At 39.5% G+C, this 17,832-nt stretch overlaps 1 protein-coding gene, 1 long non-coding RNA gene and 1 pseudogene across 2 annotated transcripts; 1 reads left to right on the forward strand and 2 right to left on the reverse strand.

Moving 5' to 3' along the window:
- Positions 1-236: 236 nt before the first annotated feature.
- LOC112197328 (protein SIEVE ELEMENT OCCLUSION B) lies at positions 237-4,671 on the forward strand. Its single transcript, XM_024337946.2, has 7 exons — positions 237-578; positions 1,984-2,076; positions 2,157-2,602; positions 2,700-2,794; positions 2,877-3,007; positions 3,116-3,574; positions 3,783-4,671. The coding sequence occupies exons 1-7, from the start codon at positions 348-350 to the stop codon at positions 4,371-4,373; spliced, it is 2,046 nt and encodes a 681-aa protein (XP_024193714.1). The 5' UTR covers positions 237-347; the 3' UTR covers positions 4,374-4,671.
- Positions 4,672-5,185: 514 nt separating this feature from the next.
- On the reverse strand, positions 5,186-7,538 carry LOC121052634. Its single transcript, XR_005809682.1, has 2 exons — positions 6,221-7,538; positions 5,186-6,058 (listed from the first exon to the last, which is right to left on the reverse strand). It is a non-coding gene; the product is annotated as an uncharacterized LOC121052634 (long non-coding RNA).
- A 6,972-nt stretch (positions 7,539-14,510) lies between these two features.
- Positions 14,511-14,623, reverse strand: LOC112201186 (annotated as a pseudogene).
- Between the last annotated feature and the right edge of the window lie 3,209 nt (positions 14,624-17,832).

Genomic DNA, 17,832 nt, shown 5'->3' on the forward strand with positions numbered 1-17,832 from the left:
CAACTTTCCAGAATTTCAATACAAGTCCTCAAATGTATATAATTTACACAATAAAGGTCTTAAGTAGTTGTACTATTCACGTGCATAAAATAAAAACCGCAACTCCCTTATCCAGAAATCTCTCAATCCAAATTCACCACATGGCAATGTGTTATTATTGAGCTGGACCCCACTTATCTGCTAGACCCCACTCATCTGCAAGCTCAACGTTGCTATAAATAGAGGCCCTCAGCTAGCACCAGACCGCAAGAACCACCGGTTCCCTTCAGCAAAGCCATATAAGCCACAATCTCAGCTCCTTAGTTTCCTTAATTTCCTTGAGTGTTAACTAAGCCATTTCCTTCACCATGCTAGGCATAGCACAGAATGCGGTGAGCAAGGTGACCTCGGCAGTCACCAACACTGTTCAGCACATTGAGGGTGAGCTCAGCTTGTTCACCATGTCTGACCACAAAATCTTGGAGCTCATCTACACCAGCCATGTCCATGAGGACGACTCCTTCGATGTCGACTCTCTTTTCTTGATCACCGAAAACATCATCAAGCGTTCTAACCAGATCGTTGATAACATCGTGCAGGTATGGTTTTGCTACTTGCTAGCAGATCGTGCGGACTATTTCACCAGAAAAAAATATACTAGTAATTAGTTCTACTTACTATTTTAAAAAATGTGTGAATTTGTATGGACTTCTTGTGGTTCGATCTATTCAGGAGTGTTTCTGTAGAAAGCGTTTTGGAATGGTAGTGCTGATCTGCTGGTAGCTGGTAGCTGGTAGCGTTTTTTCGATAACTAAGTCCATAACCTTATTTCACCACAGATATAAGTGCTTCAAAACCTAAAGAAGCATTAAACTAAAAAAAAAGCTTGTAACGTACAATTTTTGCCAAAACATGATACTGCCATTTTGTTTGTAAGGAAGATCAAAAAGCGAAAAAATGGAAGGAACTAAAATCTAGTATTCATCCTAAAGATAGATATATATATATTTTTTTTGTGAAAACTCGACCAAGCGAAATTTATTTAATGAAAAATGGAAGGAACTAAAATTTGGTATTCATCCTAAAGATGGTTGTAATGAAGTTTCTTTAAACACGTGACCACCCCAAAAGCAGCGCTATTAGTCACTGTTGCCGACCCCATTTTAGCGTTTGTTGTTGGGGTTCATGTTAATATTTGTGATGTACCTTAATTTTTTTTTTATTTTCATTATTTCTGGAAAGTCGATGCGGGACAGTTCATATGGCTTTTTTCCTGGTAAAATGGAAACAAGATGAGGTGTGGAGAATCGGACCTTTACTTTTGCTACAGATCGATTAAAACAGATTGGATGGGACGATTAAGTCGTTTTCAGTACGTTCGAAGCAGGTATCTTTAGGGACCCCAACACCACGACAGACGACATCAACTTCATGGAGTTGTCACATACCAAACAAACAAAAAAGAAAAATCCATTGAAGATAAAGGGCTTTACCATGAGTCTTGGACACTTGGACCAAGAAATGATTCTCTATACAATATTTTTTTCATTAAAATACTTTTCCATTTTGAACTTTAAATAGTTGATTTATAGTAATTTTAAGTTTCTTAATTAAGGTTTTATTGTGTAAAAGTTTATAACCAGAAAGTTCTTCATAGGATTTTTAGAATTTTAGCATGGTTATATTAAAACTTTATAACACTTGGTGATGACCTTAGCTTCATAGCACTTTCAAAATGTTTGGGAAAATATATCTTACTTGTTACAGTTAAACTGGTACATATCAGTGTTTTGATTTTGAGTGGTAGAACACTAAATTCAATTGATGAATATGGTTATATTAAAAATTTATAACACTTGGGGATGACTTTAGCTTCATAGCACTTTCAAAAATGTTTGGGAAAATATATCTTACTTGTTACTGTTAAACTAGTACATATTAGTGTTTTGATTTTGAGTAGTAGAACACTAAATTCAATTGATGAATACTTCTGACTTGTTGCAGGGCACCCAAGTTCATGTCGAAACCATAGATGAGAAGCCCCCAAAAGCCAGCTTCAGCTCCCCATTGTGTACCCTCAAGTCCATTGGTTGTGAGGTGACTAATTAGTACTTTACTCAATAATTTCCTAATTGTTTTCTGAGTTACCAAAATTAACCCCTTGTATGAAATTTCAGCTATGTTGCAAGGCTTCAGGTGAAGAGATTGCCCACAAATCAACACTTTCAATACTCAACAAGCTATCAACCTATTCGTGGGAAGCCAAGGCAGTCTTGGCCTTGGCTGCATTTGCTTTGGAATATGGTGAGTTCTGGCTCCTTGCCCAAATTCACCAATCTGACCTACTTGCCAAGTCTGTCGCAATCCTTAGGCGAGTGCCCATCCTTCTCAAGCCCGCTGACCTCCAGAAACGGCGCCAGGCAGTTGTGGAGCTTAACACTCTGATCAAGACCACATTGCAAGTGATTGAGTGCATCTTTGAGCTGGAGAAGCTTTCTGCTTATGATCCAAAGGATGTGCCTGCATTGGCTATTGCAATGGACCATATCCCAGTTGATGTCTATTGGTCTATCATAACCATTGTTGCTTGTGCTACTAAAGTCCACCTTCTCACCAGCGATGAGTTAGCTTTTTTGCCCACACCATTGATGATTTCTATAGTTGATGTGATTAACGCATGGTGAAAGAGCATTTATTTATCTAATGCTGATTTGATGTAGGGACAAGCCACATGATTTATCCCAATATTCTCAAAAGATCCACTACATCCTAAACAAGCTTAAGATCCAGCTGATAATCTGCAAAAAACAAATAGGTAGTTACTTTTTTAATTATTACTTTCTAGTAGTTCTGTATCTTGTACTAAAAAAATGCTGAAGAATTAGTATTGAAAACAGAGGAGGCAGAGACCTATAGGAAGCTGAGAAAACTTTTTCAGACCCCTGCCGAAGTTATGGAGGTGTTCAAGGCCCTGATTTTCAGCAAGGATAATGTGCAGCCAATAATTGATGGTTCCAGTAACAAAACGGTTTGCTCGATCCCCTAGCTAGTACCTTACTCTAGACTAAATTTACCACCATAATTTGTAGTTTTACACTTATATTTTACTAATCTATGAAATTGGTTATCCAAACAGGTTACCATTGATGTTCTGAGGAGGAAATATGTGTTATTGTTCATTTCAAACCTGGACATTTCTGATGATGACATTGCAATTCTCAGACCAGTTTATGAGGGAATAAAGAAAGAGGATAAGTACAAAATTGTGTGGATTCCCATTGTGGAGCAATGGACCGATGAGCTACGAAAGAAGTTCGAGATCTTGAGGAGTAAGATGCCATGGTACACAGTGCAGTACTTTTCACCAGTTGCTGGCATCAGGTTCATTAAGGAAGAGTGGCACTTCAAGGGTAAGCCTGCAGTTGTGGTGATGAACCCACAAGGGAAAGTGGAAAACACCAATGCTCTCCACTTGATTCGGGTTTATGGAATGAAGGCATTTCCTTTCCATAAGGACATAGAAGACACTATTCGAAATGACAAAGAGTGGATCACCCCCATTGTGAATGATATTCACCCATCCATTCAGACATGGGTAAGTAAACTCATGTTCACAATCGCTTACTTACATTTATCACAATGCATACCTTTTGACATGTTACGTTTGCAAGAATGTGAATGTGGGCCTCTATGTGAAATATTGTTTTAATACATGGTCCAAATGATAATCTAACAACATATCATGTTACACTACTAGAAACAAATTTCATTGTTTAATTTGTAACATGTTGACTCATCAACAGATCAAGGAGGAGAAGTATATTTTCTTCTACGGAGGCAAGGACAATGAATGGATTCAGCAATTCACAAAGAAAACGACTGCCATTGCAAATGATCCTTTTATTAAGGAACTTAAGATCAACATTGAGCTGTATTGTGTGGGAAAGAGTGCAAAAGGAGGAGAAGACCTTGGCATTCTCGGGCGTTTCTGGAACGGCATTGAGAGCCTGTTCTTCACCAATGTCAACAAGCAAACGGACACCGTCACCAAAGAAGTCCAGAAGCTGCTATCCTACAAAAATGAGAGTGGATGGGCTGTGCTTAGCAAAGGGTCTACTGTGGTGGTCACTGGCCACGGCTTCACAATCTTGAAGGTGCTTGAGGACTTTGAGAGATGGAAGGAGTTTATCAAGGAAAAGGGCTTTGAGTTCTCATTCAAAGCGTACCACGAGAAGGTGATTCAGACTATGAAGCACTGTTGCCGCCTTGACATTCCAAGTGTTGCAGGAAAGGTTCCGGAGACAATGAAGTGTCCCGAGTGTCCTCGCACCATGGAGACCTATGTGAGCTACAAGTGTTGCCACACTGATGGTCCCATTAACGCACATCATTAGATATATGGTGGTTGCTATTGAGAGACTAAGAGGGTGTCTAATGCCTCTGACGAGTGCCCGAGGGATAAGTGTTACGTTTTCTTATGTTTGTTCAGTGTCATCGTTTGTACAATAATAATGGGCAATATCATTACGTTGGCCGGTAATGTAATGCCCGCCTATGCGAGTCTGATGTGTATGTGTGTTCAGTACCAGAGTACTAAAATCTTATGATCATCTTCAAATGTAATCTTATGTAATGTTATGCTTCGGCAGAAGTTTTCTGTACCTCGGTTTCTTTTTGTGCCCTGTGGCTTGATACATATCTCGTACTGATGTAGCTTCCTTCAACTTTTTCTTCTTTTGGTTGAAAAAAATAGTTAAAAGGAACAAGGCCAAGCTACAGGCGGAAGGAAACATAGCCCAAGAGAATCACATGCGCCTTCACACCCCCAAGTCCCCAACAACCAGTTACAGTTGGACCGTTACACACATCTCGCTCATAAACCTACAGACACAGGAGGACATATCAACTAACAAAAGATGCGGCCAAGTTCTCAAGAAGAGGGGAGCGATCAAATGCCTTATTTTCTGCTCTTGGATCATATGTATGAGGGTAGTCTGTGCTCTAATTTCCAAGCTTCTTGGAATTGCTTGACATAATTACAGCTAGCTAAAAAAACAGTTTGGATTGCGAAGTTGAGAAAAATTGACCCTTAGACAAATTAGGACACAGGTACGTAGAACCTATCATGTGATGTAGTTGCTGGAATTCTAGGAATCAGTCTAAGGCAGACAAAAATGAAGAAAGGAGAAGAAGAAGAAGCAGAGACTGAAGAAAGGAAGACTACTGTATTTGTCTGTAATGGTTTTTCGTACAAGGCTTGCTTACATATCAAAGAGGAAAACATGAGGGTATCAAAGAGGAAAACATGGTTTTATACTAATACTACAGCTAAACCCTCTTAACCAACTCTTAAGAGCAAAGATTCACCGTGCTAAGAGCCTAAGATGCAGGATAGGACCACTACACCAAACTATAGGACCAGAATAGAGGATAGTAGCATTACATCAATCCTAACATCCCCACCTCAAGCTGATGGGAGTGATACGAACATCAGATTGCAGGTGAGAATGCATATTCCAACTAGGAAATGAGGGAAAGTGATCCCCATAGCTCCATAGGCCGAGGCCTGCCTACAATTCATCATATTTTTGTCCGGAGTAGAAGGAAATAGGCATGTGCCTGGTGTCGGCAACGCTTCAATTTTCTTGAGAAGAGCTTGCTGCAAATGAGGGTGAGTAGGAACTGATAATGGAGATGCATGTACAAATGGCAGAGGCTTGACTTGCGATTGAAAAGCATTGTTATTTGGTTGAGTAGCAATGGAGGGTGGCTTTGGTTGAGTGGGGATGGTAGCTGACAAAGCTTTAGGTGCTGCACAAGTTGGTGGTTGAATACCATAGTGATGCCTACGCAAACATTTGATTGCACTGTGACCCATTTCAAAGAAAATCTGACATTGCATAGACGATCCAGAAGCACAAACCTGCCTAGGAGAAGATTGCCGAGAGCAAATTTGAGCAGTGTGACCCGAATTGTAGACTTGTAGTAGAATTGACAAGCTTCAAGGTAACTGTTGAAAAGATTTGAAGGTCCAAAACCATTACGACCTCCAAAATTAGCATGATGATTGGGATTAGAACTGCCAAAATCATTTGAAGTGCCAACATTAGTCCCTGCTGCAGTTCTTAGAGAGTTAACTTGACTACTTGAGGTTGTCTGTAGACTCTGTAGTAACAACTTTTAGCAGAATGTCCTTTCCTCTTGTAAATTTGGCATTCAGTGTATGAATTAATATACCAACCTGTAAAGAAAATTTCCCCTTCCGAGATAGGCCATTATTTTGCTGTTGATTCTGCTGAGAGCTGTTGTTGAATGTACCAGGTTGCACATTTTGTTGAGAGAAGTATCCATATTGTTGTGCTCCGTTGTGATTAAGATTGGACTGTTGAACATATGAGGTGCTAGAATCATTTTGAGCAACATAACCAGTAAGGATAATGATACTGTGATAGCACTGAGCTAAAAATCCCTTCACTACCTATTGTGTTACTTATCACAGATGCATTGTTGGGTACAGAAGAAGTACCAACACTTGAATTAGGCATGAAACCTCCATTTGAAGGAGCAACAAAACCAGTACTTGGTATCATAGTATTCTGTGGAGCCACATAACCAAACTGTGGTGCGGTTGTCGGAGATGCAATATACCGCAACACAGTGATGCATGGTAGATATTCCAGATGATTCATGGTTAGATACACCATTTGACATAGCACAATTATTCACATTAGGGTGATGTGAATGCACCATGTGGCTGACCAAAACCAGGAGGTGACACCAAACCAGAGGACATTCCATACTGAGAGTTATGCATCATTCCATTTTGTGCCATCATTGCAGCTAATGGAGCTAATGGTGCAGATTTATTCTCTAGTTCGATCTCAGTTTCAGCTGCCAATAACAATGCTCTCACTTCTTCCAAATCTAAATGGCTCTTGCCTCTAATAATTTGCCTAGTGTGGCCATACTCACTAGGAAGCCCAGCTAGAATCAAACTCTTAACATCTTGATATGATATTCAAACACCAACCACAACTAAATGATCTCTAACAGTTTTGAAGTGCAATAAATACTCGTCTATAGAATCTGATCCTTTTCAGATATTTTGCAGAGTAGAGAGTAGACTTCAATCGCAAAATGTGAAATTTCGAATTTTCTGCATAATGTTGTTTGAGAGTGGTCCATACCTCCATTGAAGTTTGGCATCCAATCACTAGAGTAAGTGCTAAGTGCTTCAGCTGAGATTGAATTTGAGTAAACCATGCCCTCTAATATGATGTTGCATCAAATATAACCAAGTTGGGTAATTGGTTTCATCGAGACGAACAGGAACTGAGTGGCAAACTTGAGTCAGAGTAAACCAGAGTTGAATCTTGGATCTTGAATTTGATAGAGAAACTGCTACAGAATATGAAGAAACCCACGATTGCTTGGTAATTGTACCGGTATTTTGGAGAGGAATCTTTGAACAGCTTCGTGTACGAACAAGAGAAGAAGAACAACTACAGTAAACGAACAATGATCATATTCAATCTTGGACTTTTGACTGGTAATTGTACAAAACGTTGATTTCTTGGTGTTTTTGTGACGTAGGACGAGAATGAGCCTGGTTTAGCCAGAAAACTAGAATAATAAAGAAGCGGTGTGAAATTAAGAAGAGTGATTAGAAAATAGGTAATTCACGCATAATGAGGTTACTAGCCGCTGCAATATTCAAGAAAATTTGGTTTTGGACTTTTCGGGTTACTCGTGCAAAAAGTCAGGTCTTAATTGCGAAGCAGATTGTGATCAACTTTTGGCCAGAATGTCCGTTTGAGACGCATGATACATTTTTAGAATGGGAACGACGAGATCTTCAAGACTCACTTTAGTGAGCCCTACGGATTTTGGCCTAAATATGTCGTTTTAATCATCCGATTCGGGATTTAATATCTTTAGGCTAGTCCTACATTTGTTTTAGAATTATTTTATTTTAGGTTTTTAGTTTCTTTTTAAATTTGGATTCTTTAGGATTTCTTGTTAGATTATGATTTTAGGTCTTAGATTCCTATATAAGCACCATCATGTTTTGTATAGTTTATCATATCAAATTTAATAAAAATTACAGATTTTTCTCTCTTTCTCTGGTGGATTCCAGATTTATCTTTTTAGGGTTTATCGCTTGTAAACCCCGTTACTTCCGACTACGTCATTTTGATTTGGTAATTATACAAGTATTTAGTTTTGAAAGAAAATTGCAGCGGAAGAAGAATCATGTATGAGCAATGGTTAGTGTTAGCATGAGTCATGGCATAATATTAGGAATGGAATATATCGTAATTATATTGATTGTATTGTAGTTAGTACTTACCTGTTCTGTGTGTGGTAGAGAATAGAGACGTAAGTCGATTGTATTCCTGTAATCCTCTTTATATACCTCCATTGTGAGATGAATGTTATATCAAAAAATTCATTCTCTATATCTCATCTTATTTGACTTGGCATCAGAGCAAAGATCCGAGAGGACTTTGTCTCTTATTTTCTACTCTTATTTTTCTGAATTATTTCAAAAACCCCATTGTTAGGGTTATTGTTTCCTAAACGGCGTTACCCTCCTGTGGTCATCCTTTCCTGCGTTGACATTAGTCCAAGAATGACTAGATCATCTTCTTCTTGGACTTCGACGACATCAGACCAGCCGCCTTCATCACCTGTCCAGGTCGGCTTCGTCTTCCTCGTTCAGACCCAACGTTTTGATTGGACATCAGCACGAGAAAATCGAAACTTCCATCTGCTCCAGATTGGTTTTCTCCATCTATTCCGTCCGTACCTTCGTCAGACCCGCGTCGAGTTAGTAGTCCACCACCTCGGCCCAATCGTGCGCAGCCTGTTGTCGACCAGTCGTCGAGCTTCTCAGCCCGTCACGCGCATCCCATCAGCGACTCAATCTTCAGCCCGAACCTCCGGCTCCTTCGCCCAGCCTCGGTGGTCATTCTTTCCATTCAGCACCGTCAATCACTTCGTCCGGTCCTTCTCTCCAGTTCGGTTCTACTCTCCAGTTCAGAACCGTGACCCGTCCTTCTCTCCAGGTCACCAACCCGTGCAAAAAAAAAAAAAATTGTTGCACGGCCTGTTTTGGTTTATTATTTTTGGATTCTCTTATTCTTTTTATTTCGCTGCATATTGTGATTTTGCTACGATGGGTGGTGATGAAGGTGAAAATTCCAAGATCAATGAGGTCCAAAAAGTTGAGGTTTATGTTCGAAACTCAGACGGTGGTTCTTTTAGGGGTACGAAACTCAATGGTACCAATTTCTGAACATGGAAGAAGATTATGTCTGTCCATCTTTGTGGCAAAAACAAGATGGGGCATGTGACTGGAACAATTAAAGCTTCGAGTGAGGAGGATGTGGATGCCTATACTAAGTGGGAGGATGATGATGGATCTGTGATGGCAATCTTATTCAAAGTCATGATTGAGGATGTGCTACAGTTGGTGGAAGAGTGTGAGATTGCTGAAGCAATATGGAAGACATTGGGGGATCTGTATACAAATGAGTCTGATTTTATACAGGTTCATGAATTGATGTGTAAAGCTGCCAGTATGCAGCAGAATGGGCAACCAGCAGCTGTGTATTTCACCTAGCTGAAGAATGTATGGGCTGAAATTAACCAGAAGCGTCCTTGCAAGATCAAGAATCAGGAAGATCTTGTGTGGTACCAGAAGGAAAAGGAACTTGAAAGTGTTCATGCATTTTTGAGAGGACTTGATGAGAAGCATAGTAATGCCAAGGGAGAATTGCTCAGAATGACAGACCCTCCTAGTTTGAACACAGCATTTACATACATCCGTAAGGATGAGTCTCAGCAGGAAAGTGTCAAACATACATAGGTTGAAGTATCCAGCCTAGCCATTCAGGCCAAGTCACCAGCACCTCTCCTTCAGCAGCAGATTTCAGCCCCACTTCATCAGCAAGGTTTCCCACCAGGCTTCACCAATCGCCCTCGTCCTCAATGCTCTTATTGCAATGACCTTGGACATGTTCGAGAGACTTGTTGGAAGCTGAATGGGTACCCTAAAAAGAAGGGTTATCGTCCTAAGGCGAAGGCAGCTGCGGGTTAGTTGGTCCAAGAACCAGACTTCTCTGGTGTGGCCGGTCAGGATCATCGTATGGTAGGTGGGGCTACTCCTACAGCCTCTATAGCTAGTCATGGTAAGATTGGTTTGGCTTTAAAGGTTTCTAACTTTGTTGGTTTTGATACATGGATTATTGATTCTAGTGCCTCCGATCATATGACTTATGATAAATCGTATTTTACTGAATTGTCTTCCCCACCAGTGTCCTATGTAACAAATGCTAATGGTGAGGCCTTTCCTGTGTTAGGGTCAGGGTCAGTTTGTATTACTCCCACCTTAGAACTTCATAATGAATTATATGTGTCTGACTTGTCTCATCATTTGATATCTGTTCCACAGTTGAATACTGAGTCTAAATGCTCCGTAACCTTTTATCCTATGTATGTGATTTTTCAGGATCTTCTCACCAGGGAGATAATCGGTCGGGGGTATCTGAGGGGCAGGTTGTTCCATCTAGATCAGACATACGCAGGGGAGAAACTAGGAGCACAATCCCGCGCCGGTTTGACTTCGAGTTTTGATAAACTAAGTGAAATTTGGTTGTGGCATCGCCGTTTAGGGCATCCTTCTTTTAGTCTTATGAGAAAAATCATGCCTACTCTGTTTATTGGTGTGGATGAGTCTGTTTTACATTGTGAAACATGTGTTTTGGCCAAGAGTCATCGTGCTACTTATTCTCCTAGTATTTCTAATAAAAGTGTTATTCCTTTTGAGTTAATTCATTCTGATGTTTGGGGACCTTCTAGAGAGCCCACTGTATCGGGTATGAGATATTTTGTGTTGTTTATTGATGATTGTACGAGATTGTCATGGGTTGCTCTTCTTAAAACCAAATATGAAGTCTTTCCAGCTTTTCAAACTTTTCGTACTCTTGTTCAAACACAATACCATAGCACTATTAAAGTCCTTCGTTCTGACAATGGGGGAGAATATGTTAATCATGTTTTCCAAGAGTTCTTCAAAACCCATGGGATTGTCCACCAAACTACATGTCCACAAACACCAGAACAAAATGGAGTGTCTGAAAGGAAAAACCGTCATTTACTTAATATGGTTCGTGCGCTTCTCTTTAGTGCTCATATGCCTAAGTATCTTTGGGGTGATGTTGTACATGCTTCCTCCCATCTAGTGTCCTTCAGGGAAAAATTTCATTTGAGGTTCTTGCAACTCATGTCTCCTTACCTTCATTTCATAATCTTCCAGCTCGTGTCTTTGGTTGTGTTGCGTTTGTCCATGTCCCTAAAAATCAGAGGTCTAAGTTAGATGCCAGAGCACTTAAGTGTGTGTTTGTTGGCTACGGAGGTTATCAGAAAGAATACAAGTGCTATCATCCACCTACCTGAAAGTACTATGTCACTATGGATGTTACTTTCTTTGAGGACATGAGCTATTTTTCCTCTTCAGATACAGCTCTTCAGGGGGAGAATTCATATTTTGAAGAGCTGTATCATGGAGTGGGGGAGGAATCAGAAGGAGGAGGAGAAGTCACACAGGCAAGAGGTATTTTGACGGATCCAGTTGAGATCATCAACCCGTCACCTCTAGAAGCAGAAGCCCCAAACATCCAGGCACTAGTCTCAATCACAGAAAATGAAGTTGAAGACACAACTACCCCTTCGGTTGTAGCTCCTACCCCTGACCCACAGCTTCCTGGTACTGAAGATCACTCATCTAAGGTATGTCCACCCACTGGTACTAGTAGTAGTGAGTCTAATGTTGGGCAATATGTGTTACCAAATAGGACTACTAGGGGTCAACCAGCCAAAAGGTTTGAACCTACTCTTACTGCCAAATCAAAATACCCAGTAGCCAATTATTGATTACACGCATTTTTATGCACGTAATTACGTTCTAAACACTAGAATTAAGCTAATCTCTAAAGTAATTATTATGTAATTAATATTTTTTTTATTGTAGTAAATAAGCGGAGCTGTGGATTTCGGAAGAAGTTGTGCGAAATTGGAGCAAAATGGAGTTTCCGACAAAAGGACAAAATAGTCAATGTGGGTCAACCGTGGTCAACACCATTAAGGGAGCAGAATCCAATTGCCTCTGATATTATACGCGGAAGTGCATGGAGAAGAGAGAAGAAAGAAAAGAAAGAAAGAAAAGAAAAAAAATTGAATTGTGCTGACGTCAACAATGATGACATCATCAGCCTTCATCCTTTTGCCCCCCCCCCCCCCCCCACGTGCTGCCTCTCTTTTCCTTTTTTTTTCATTTGTTTTCTTTTTCTTTTTCCTCTCTTCCTCCTAATTTTGGATACGTCCTTATCTCTCTTCTTTTCTCTCACCACCACATACTCATATATCCCATCCCTTCCAATTATCCCATTCTCTCATATATCAGACCCCGTTGCCTATATCCTCTCTCGCTTCTTTTCAACTGTGCCGCAGCACACACCACCACCACCCCATTTTATTTATCCCTTCTCATTTCTCTCACCCATCACCAGTCACTCTCTTCTTTTCTCTAATTTTCATGTTTTTGGGACTCACTCAAGGCCTCAAGGGAATCATCATCAAGAGTACCACACTTTAATTTGGGTAGTTGGGTGAAGAAATTGCTTGATTCACACTAGCTCATAGCTAGAAGTGACCAAGCTAAATCTCCCCTCTTTTCCTTATTATCTATTTCATAATTTTTATATACTTTTGTTGATGGATTCTTGTATGAGTTGTGAGTAGTTCAATTTTGGGAGTTAGGGTTGTGAAACCCTAACTCATCTTGTATAAATATTGATGCTTTACTTTTAATAAATGCAATTTCTATTGCGTATGCTTTAGATCCGAATTTATTGGTCCTTAGAAGCATGTTTCTAGCCTTTGTCGCTCTTTGAAATTATGTTGTGGGCAATTATGATGAGTAGATTGATAAATTGACAACTTATTGGTCTTGTTGCATTTAGGATTTAAGTGTGGTTACCATTAGCTAGCTTAATTGTAGCTAAGCTTACCTGGGTTTCTATTATCTTACTCTCTAGGCCTCTAATTTTGAATATTGCGGCCTTAACCGGCGTAATGCCCAAATTAGAGAGTTGATTGTGGCCTTAACAGGCATAGTCAATACACCGAAAGGATAATTGTTTTAGTAGCCTTAACCAGTACTAGATACGAAACTCGACACATATAGGAAATCCATGCATTTGTGAAATTGGCATCGATGTTTACAAGATAGTTAGTGTGAATCACCCGACACTCCCATGCTCCCATTAATTTGAAATCCGAATCTAATTTCTTGCTTGATAATTAGTTGTTTGCTTTTATTTTAGTTTGCATTTAATTTAGTTAATTCCCAATTCAAAACTCTCAAACAAAATTCTACCTTCCATTGTGCATAACTCATTTGGGCTACAAGTTAGTGTCTTTGATTAGGTTTAGTGTGAGCTAAGCCGAGCATTGCCAAGGCTTTGTGCCTTGTGAATATTATTTTACTTTATTTTATTTTTATTTTTCATTGTATGCTTTTGAGTGATTCTAGCGCCAATTACCTCGGTTAGGTCCAACACATAATCCCCGAGGTACGATAATCAAGGTTTTAATACTTTCCTTACTTGACAACGATTCGTACGCTTGCGAAAGTTTAATGAACCAAGTCAATGGCGCCGTTGCCGGGGATTAGGGTCTTCGGATCTTAATTCCTTGGTAATTGGCATTTTGGGTCACTTTTAGCATACTTTTATTTTTATTTTTACTCATATATCTAGTTTCTTTATTTATTTTTCATTTTGATTTGGTTAGTTTAGTCAAATTTAGTACTACTTGTGTTTAATTCTCTCTTCACCCCTCTAATTACTTGTCAATTTTTTGTGAGTTGAATTGGTGCTTATCTTGCTTATATTTTGGTTATTGAGATACTCAATTTCTTATTGAACCTTCGTAGGTATATGAGCGACACTCAACTACCTATCAATTTGAGAAGTGGTTGTGTTTTGCAAAGACTACCTAGAGGAAGACCAACAAGGAGAGTTAGGAGACCAAGACATCGCTCACAAGCACCTTCTAGGTCTCCTATTCGAGTAGTAGATATGGGTGACGAACGTCAAGGACCACAAGATGAGGAGGAGATTCCATTGAGCCATTATTCATGTCCTAGCATTGTAAATGCTCCATCTTGCATTGTGCTTCCTCCGACAAATGCCAACTTTGAGATCAAGCCTAACATGTTGTCTATTCTCCCTACTTTCCATGGCATGGCTAGTGAGAGGCCCTATGATCATATAATTGAGTTTGATGCCATATGTTCCACTATGCACTTTGGAGGATTAACCTTGGAGGGTTTGAAGCTTCGATTGTTCCCATTTTCTTTGAAAGATCAAGCACGCACTTGGTTTCATAAGCTTAAGCCAAGATCCATTCTCTCTTGGGCCGATATGCAAAGAGTCTTCTTGAATGCTTATTATCCACATCATCGGACTACTTATATGCGGGATAGCTTGACCAAGTTCTTTCAAGAGGATAATGAGACTTTTTATGATGCATGGGAGCGCTTCAAGGATATTGAGTTAGGTTGCCCTCATCATGGACTCACCAAGTGGCTTCTTTGTGAATCTTTCTACAATGAGTTGATTATTGATGATAGAAGAAGATTGGATAATGCATCAGGTGGAAATTTTCTTAAGAAAGGTCCTAATGCCGCTTGGGATATTTGTGAGGAAGTGGCTACCCAATCCGGTCAATGGGATAATCATCAAAGGAGAAGAGGAGGTAGAGACGATCACACATCTAGAGGCCGAGATTCACAAGCATATGGTACTAGAAGCTGAGTTGATATGGAGCCTCGTGGTAGAGGTGTGTACGATGTTTCTCATGTTGATAAAGATGATGGAGTTATGAATTCCAAGCTTGAGAGGCTTGAAGCAAAGATTGACAAGAAATTTGAGATGCTTCTTCAAGTGCAAAAGGGTAGTGGTTCGCCTTCTTCACATGTCAAGAGTGTTACTTCTTCACATCTTTGCTTGATTTGTGAGTCCCCTAATCATTCTACTCATGATTGTCACTTGGCTTCACAATTTCCGGAATTTGTTTAGGAGCAAGTCAGAGCTATTAATTCTTATCAAAGGCCACCAAGAAATGATCCTTATTCTACTACATATAATCCGGGTTGGCGCAACCACCCAAATTTCTCATGGGGAGATGGTGGAGGGTCCTCTAATGCACACGAAGGTGGTTCTCATTCATATGGAGGGAATCAAGGCCTTAATTCTTTATCTTTTGGTCCTCACGGTCATGGAAACACACAATTTGGTGGACAAAATCATTATAGGCAGCAAGCATCTAGTTACAATTCTCAAGGCCAAGGGCCATCTTTTGGTGCTACACATGCTTATGGAGGAGCCCCACATGATACTCAAGGGTTTGGTCAAAGTTCTCAATCATTTGGAGGTGTCAATCCTACACAAAATCCTAGTTTAAATTGGCCACTCCGATAGTTTGATGTCAAGAACGCGTTCCTTCATGGAGAGTTAGCTGAGGAGGTGTACATGAGCCTTCCACCTGGGTATGTAGTTGCTTCTCCTGGTGATTTTGTATGCAAATTGAGAAAGTCTCTGTACAGTCTTAAACAGTCACCTTGTGCTTGGTTTGGAAGATTTTCACAGTTCATGTGGAAGGTTGGTTACAGACAGAGCAACTCAGACCATACCTTGTTTCTCAAGCATCAACAAGGGAAGGTAACCGCTCTAATTATTTATGTGGATGACATGGTAATCACTGGCAATGATACTATTGAGATGGATAGACTACAGAGACAACTAGCCTCTGAGTTTGAGATGAAGGACTTGGGTGAACTTAAGTACTTCTTAGGAATTGAGGTAGCCAGGGGGAGAGAAGGAATCTACCTGTGCTAGAGGAAGTATGTTCTTGACTTGCTGACAGAGACAGGTTTGTTGGATTGTAGACCTACTGATACTCCTATTGAGCAGAACCATTGTTTAGCTGAGTATCCAGATCAGGTGCCCACTGATCGAGCTTGCTATCAGAGGTTAGTTGGGCGTTTGATTTATTTGGCTCATACTAGACTAGATGTTGCATATGCAGTGAGTGTGGTAAGTCAGTTCATGCGTAACCCGAGTGAGAGTCACATGGATGCTGTTATGTGAATTTTGAAGTACTTGAAGTCAACTCCAAGAAGAGGAGTGTTGTTTTCTAAACACAACAACATTCTTGAGGTTTGTGGCTACACAAATGCAGATTGGGCTAGAAATATTACAGACAGGAGGTTAACATCGGGTTACTTTACCTTTGTGGGAGGTAATTTGGTTACATGGAAGAGCAAGAAACAGAAAGTTGTGGCACGATCTAGTGCTGAGGCCGATTATAGAGGTATGGCTCATGCAGTGTGTGAATTTCTGTGGCTGAGAAATTTGTTACGTGATCTGGGTTTCAAACTCAAAAGTACTATCCAGTTGTATTGTGACAACAAGGTAGCTATTGACATATCACAGAATCCAATACAACATGATCGTACTAAGCATATGGAGGTTGATCGTCACTTTATAAAGGAGAATGTAGATGCCAAAATTATTAGCTTTCATTTTGTCCCAACTAAAGAGCAACTTGCAGATATACTTACCAAAGGAGTTTCCAGGAAGGCGTTTTATGACTCATCACTAGTACAAATCTGTATATAGACATCACTTCATAGATATCGGATATGTTAAAAACCGAAGTTGTTAATTTTTTAACATCAGATTAAAAATTTTCTGATTTAAAAGAAGAATAAAGACAACAGTTCTTATAAGGACTAATATCTTTTATCTTGGAATTTTTTGTTTCTTTTGTTTCTTAAAATAGTGGGAATTTAAAACACAAAGGCGCTATCACTAAAACTTTTAAGTTATCTAAAATTTCTTTTTTGCCTCCAAGGCTAACACGTCTCTAAATATCATAAGGTAACTGATTAATGGCAGAAATTCTTGCCTCTTCCGTATCTCATCCTTCGTCGTGCCTTTGTGCTCTTCTTAGAGCTCTCTAACTCCTTTTTGAAATCTATCATCTGAACCAATTCGTCGACCACAAAAACAAAAACTGCAAGGCCATTAGGTGTAAGTGTTCTATGTCCTTATCTCTCTAAGATTTCTACTTTATGTTTGAATTATATTTAATTTTGTTGTTTTCTATGATCTGAAGTTTTGGGTAAATTTTCTATTAGGTCATATTGCACCTCTAGGCTGAGAGATACATCAATATCTTCTTTGTTAGTTTTGCGATGTAGTTTTTAATTATTACTTTTGTTTATGGTGGTTATATGGAATCTCAGAAGTGCTCCTATAATGGGTATAAATTTCCCCTCCTCAATCTCATGTTTACTATGGTTTCTGTCAAAGAACGAGCAATACAAAACCAGGTACGTATTGGGTATTGAGAAAATCTATGTTTAGATAAGACATTGCCCATCTTGAACAATGGTCTTAGATTTGCTTGTATCTGACCAAAAAAATATTTGCAGAGAAGACAACTAACTTCATGCTATGGTTGCGATGTCCATACTTTGTCTATATTCATCTTTCATAGGTTTGTTACTTTATATATTTCCTCTACTATAGCAATGTCTCTATTACCGTACTGGACCATGCCATGTGATGTAATCTTTACTTTAGTGCTAATGGATTTATTAGCATTATCTCATCTTATTTTTACGTTTATAACAAAAATATTTTGTTATATAGGCAGGTCTCTACATATTTTAGTTGTCTTGTTTAATTAACTTTGCCTCTTGTATGTCCTATAGGCAAG

Source organism: Rosa chinensis, chromosome 4, assembly GCF_002994745.2.
Source record: "Rosa chinensis cultivar Old Blush chromosome 4, RchiOBHm-V2, whole genome shotgun sequence".
Taxonomy (NCBI): domain Eukaryota; kingdom Viridiplantae; phylum Streptophyta; class Magnoliopsida; order Rosales; family Rosaceae; genus Rosa; species Rosa chinensis.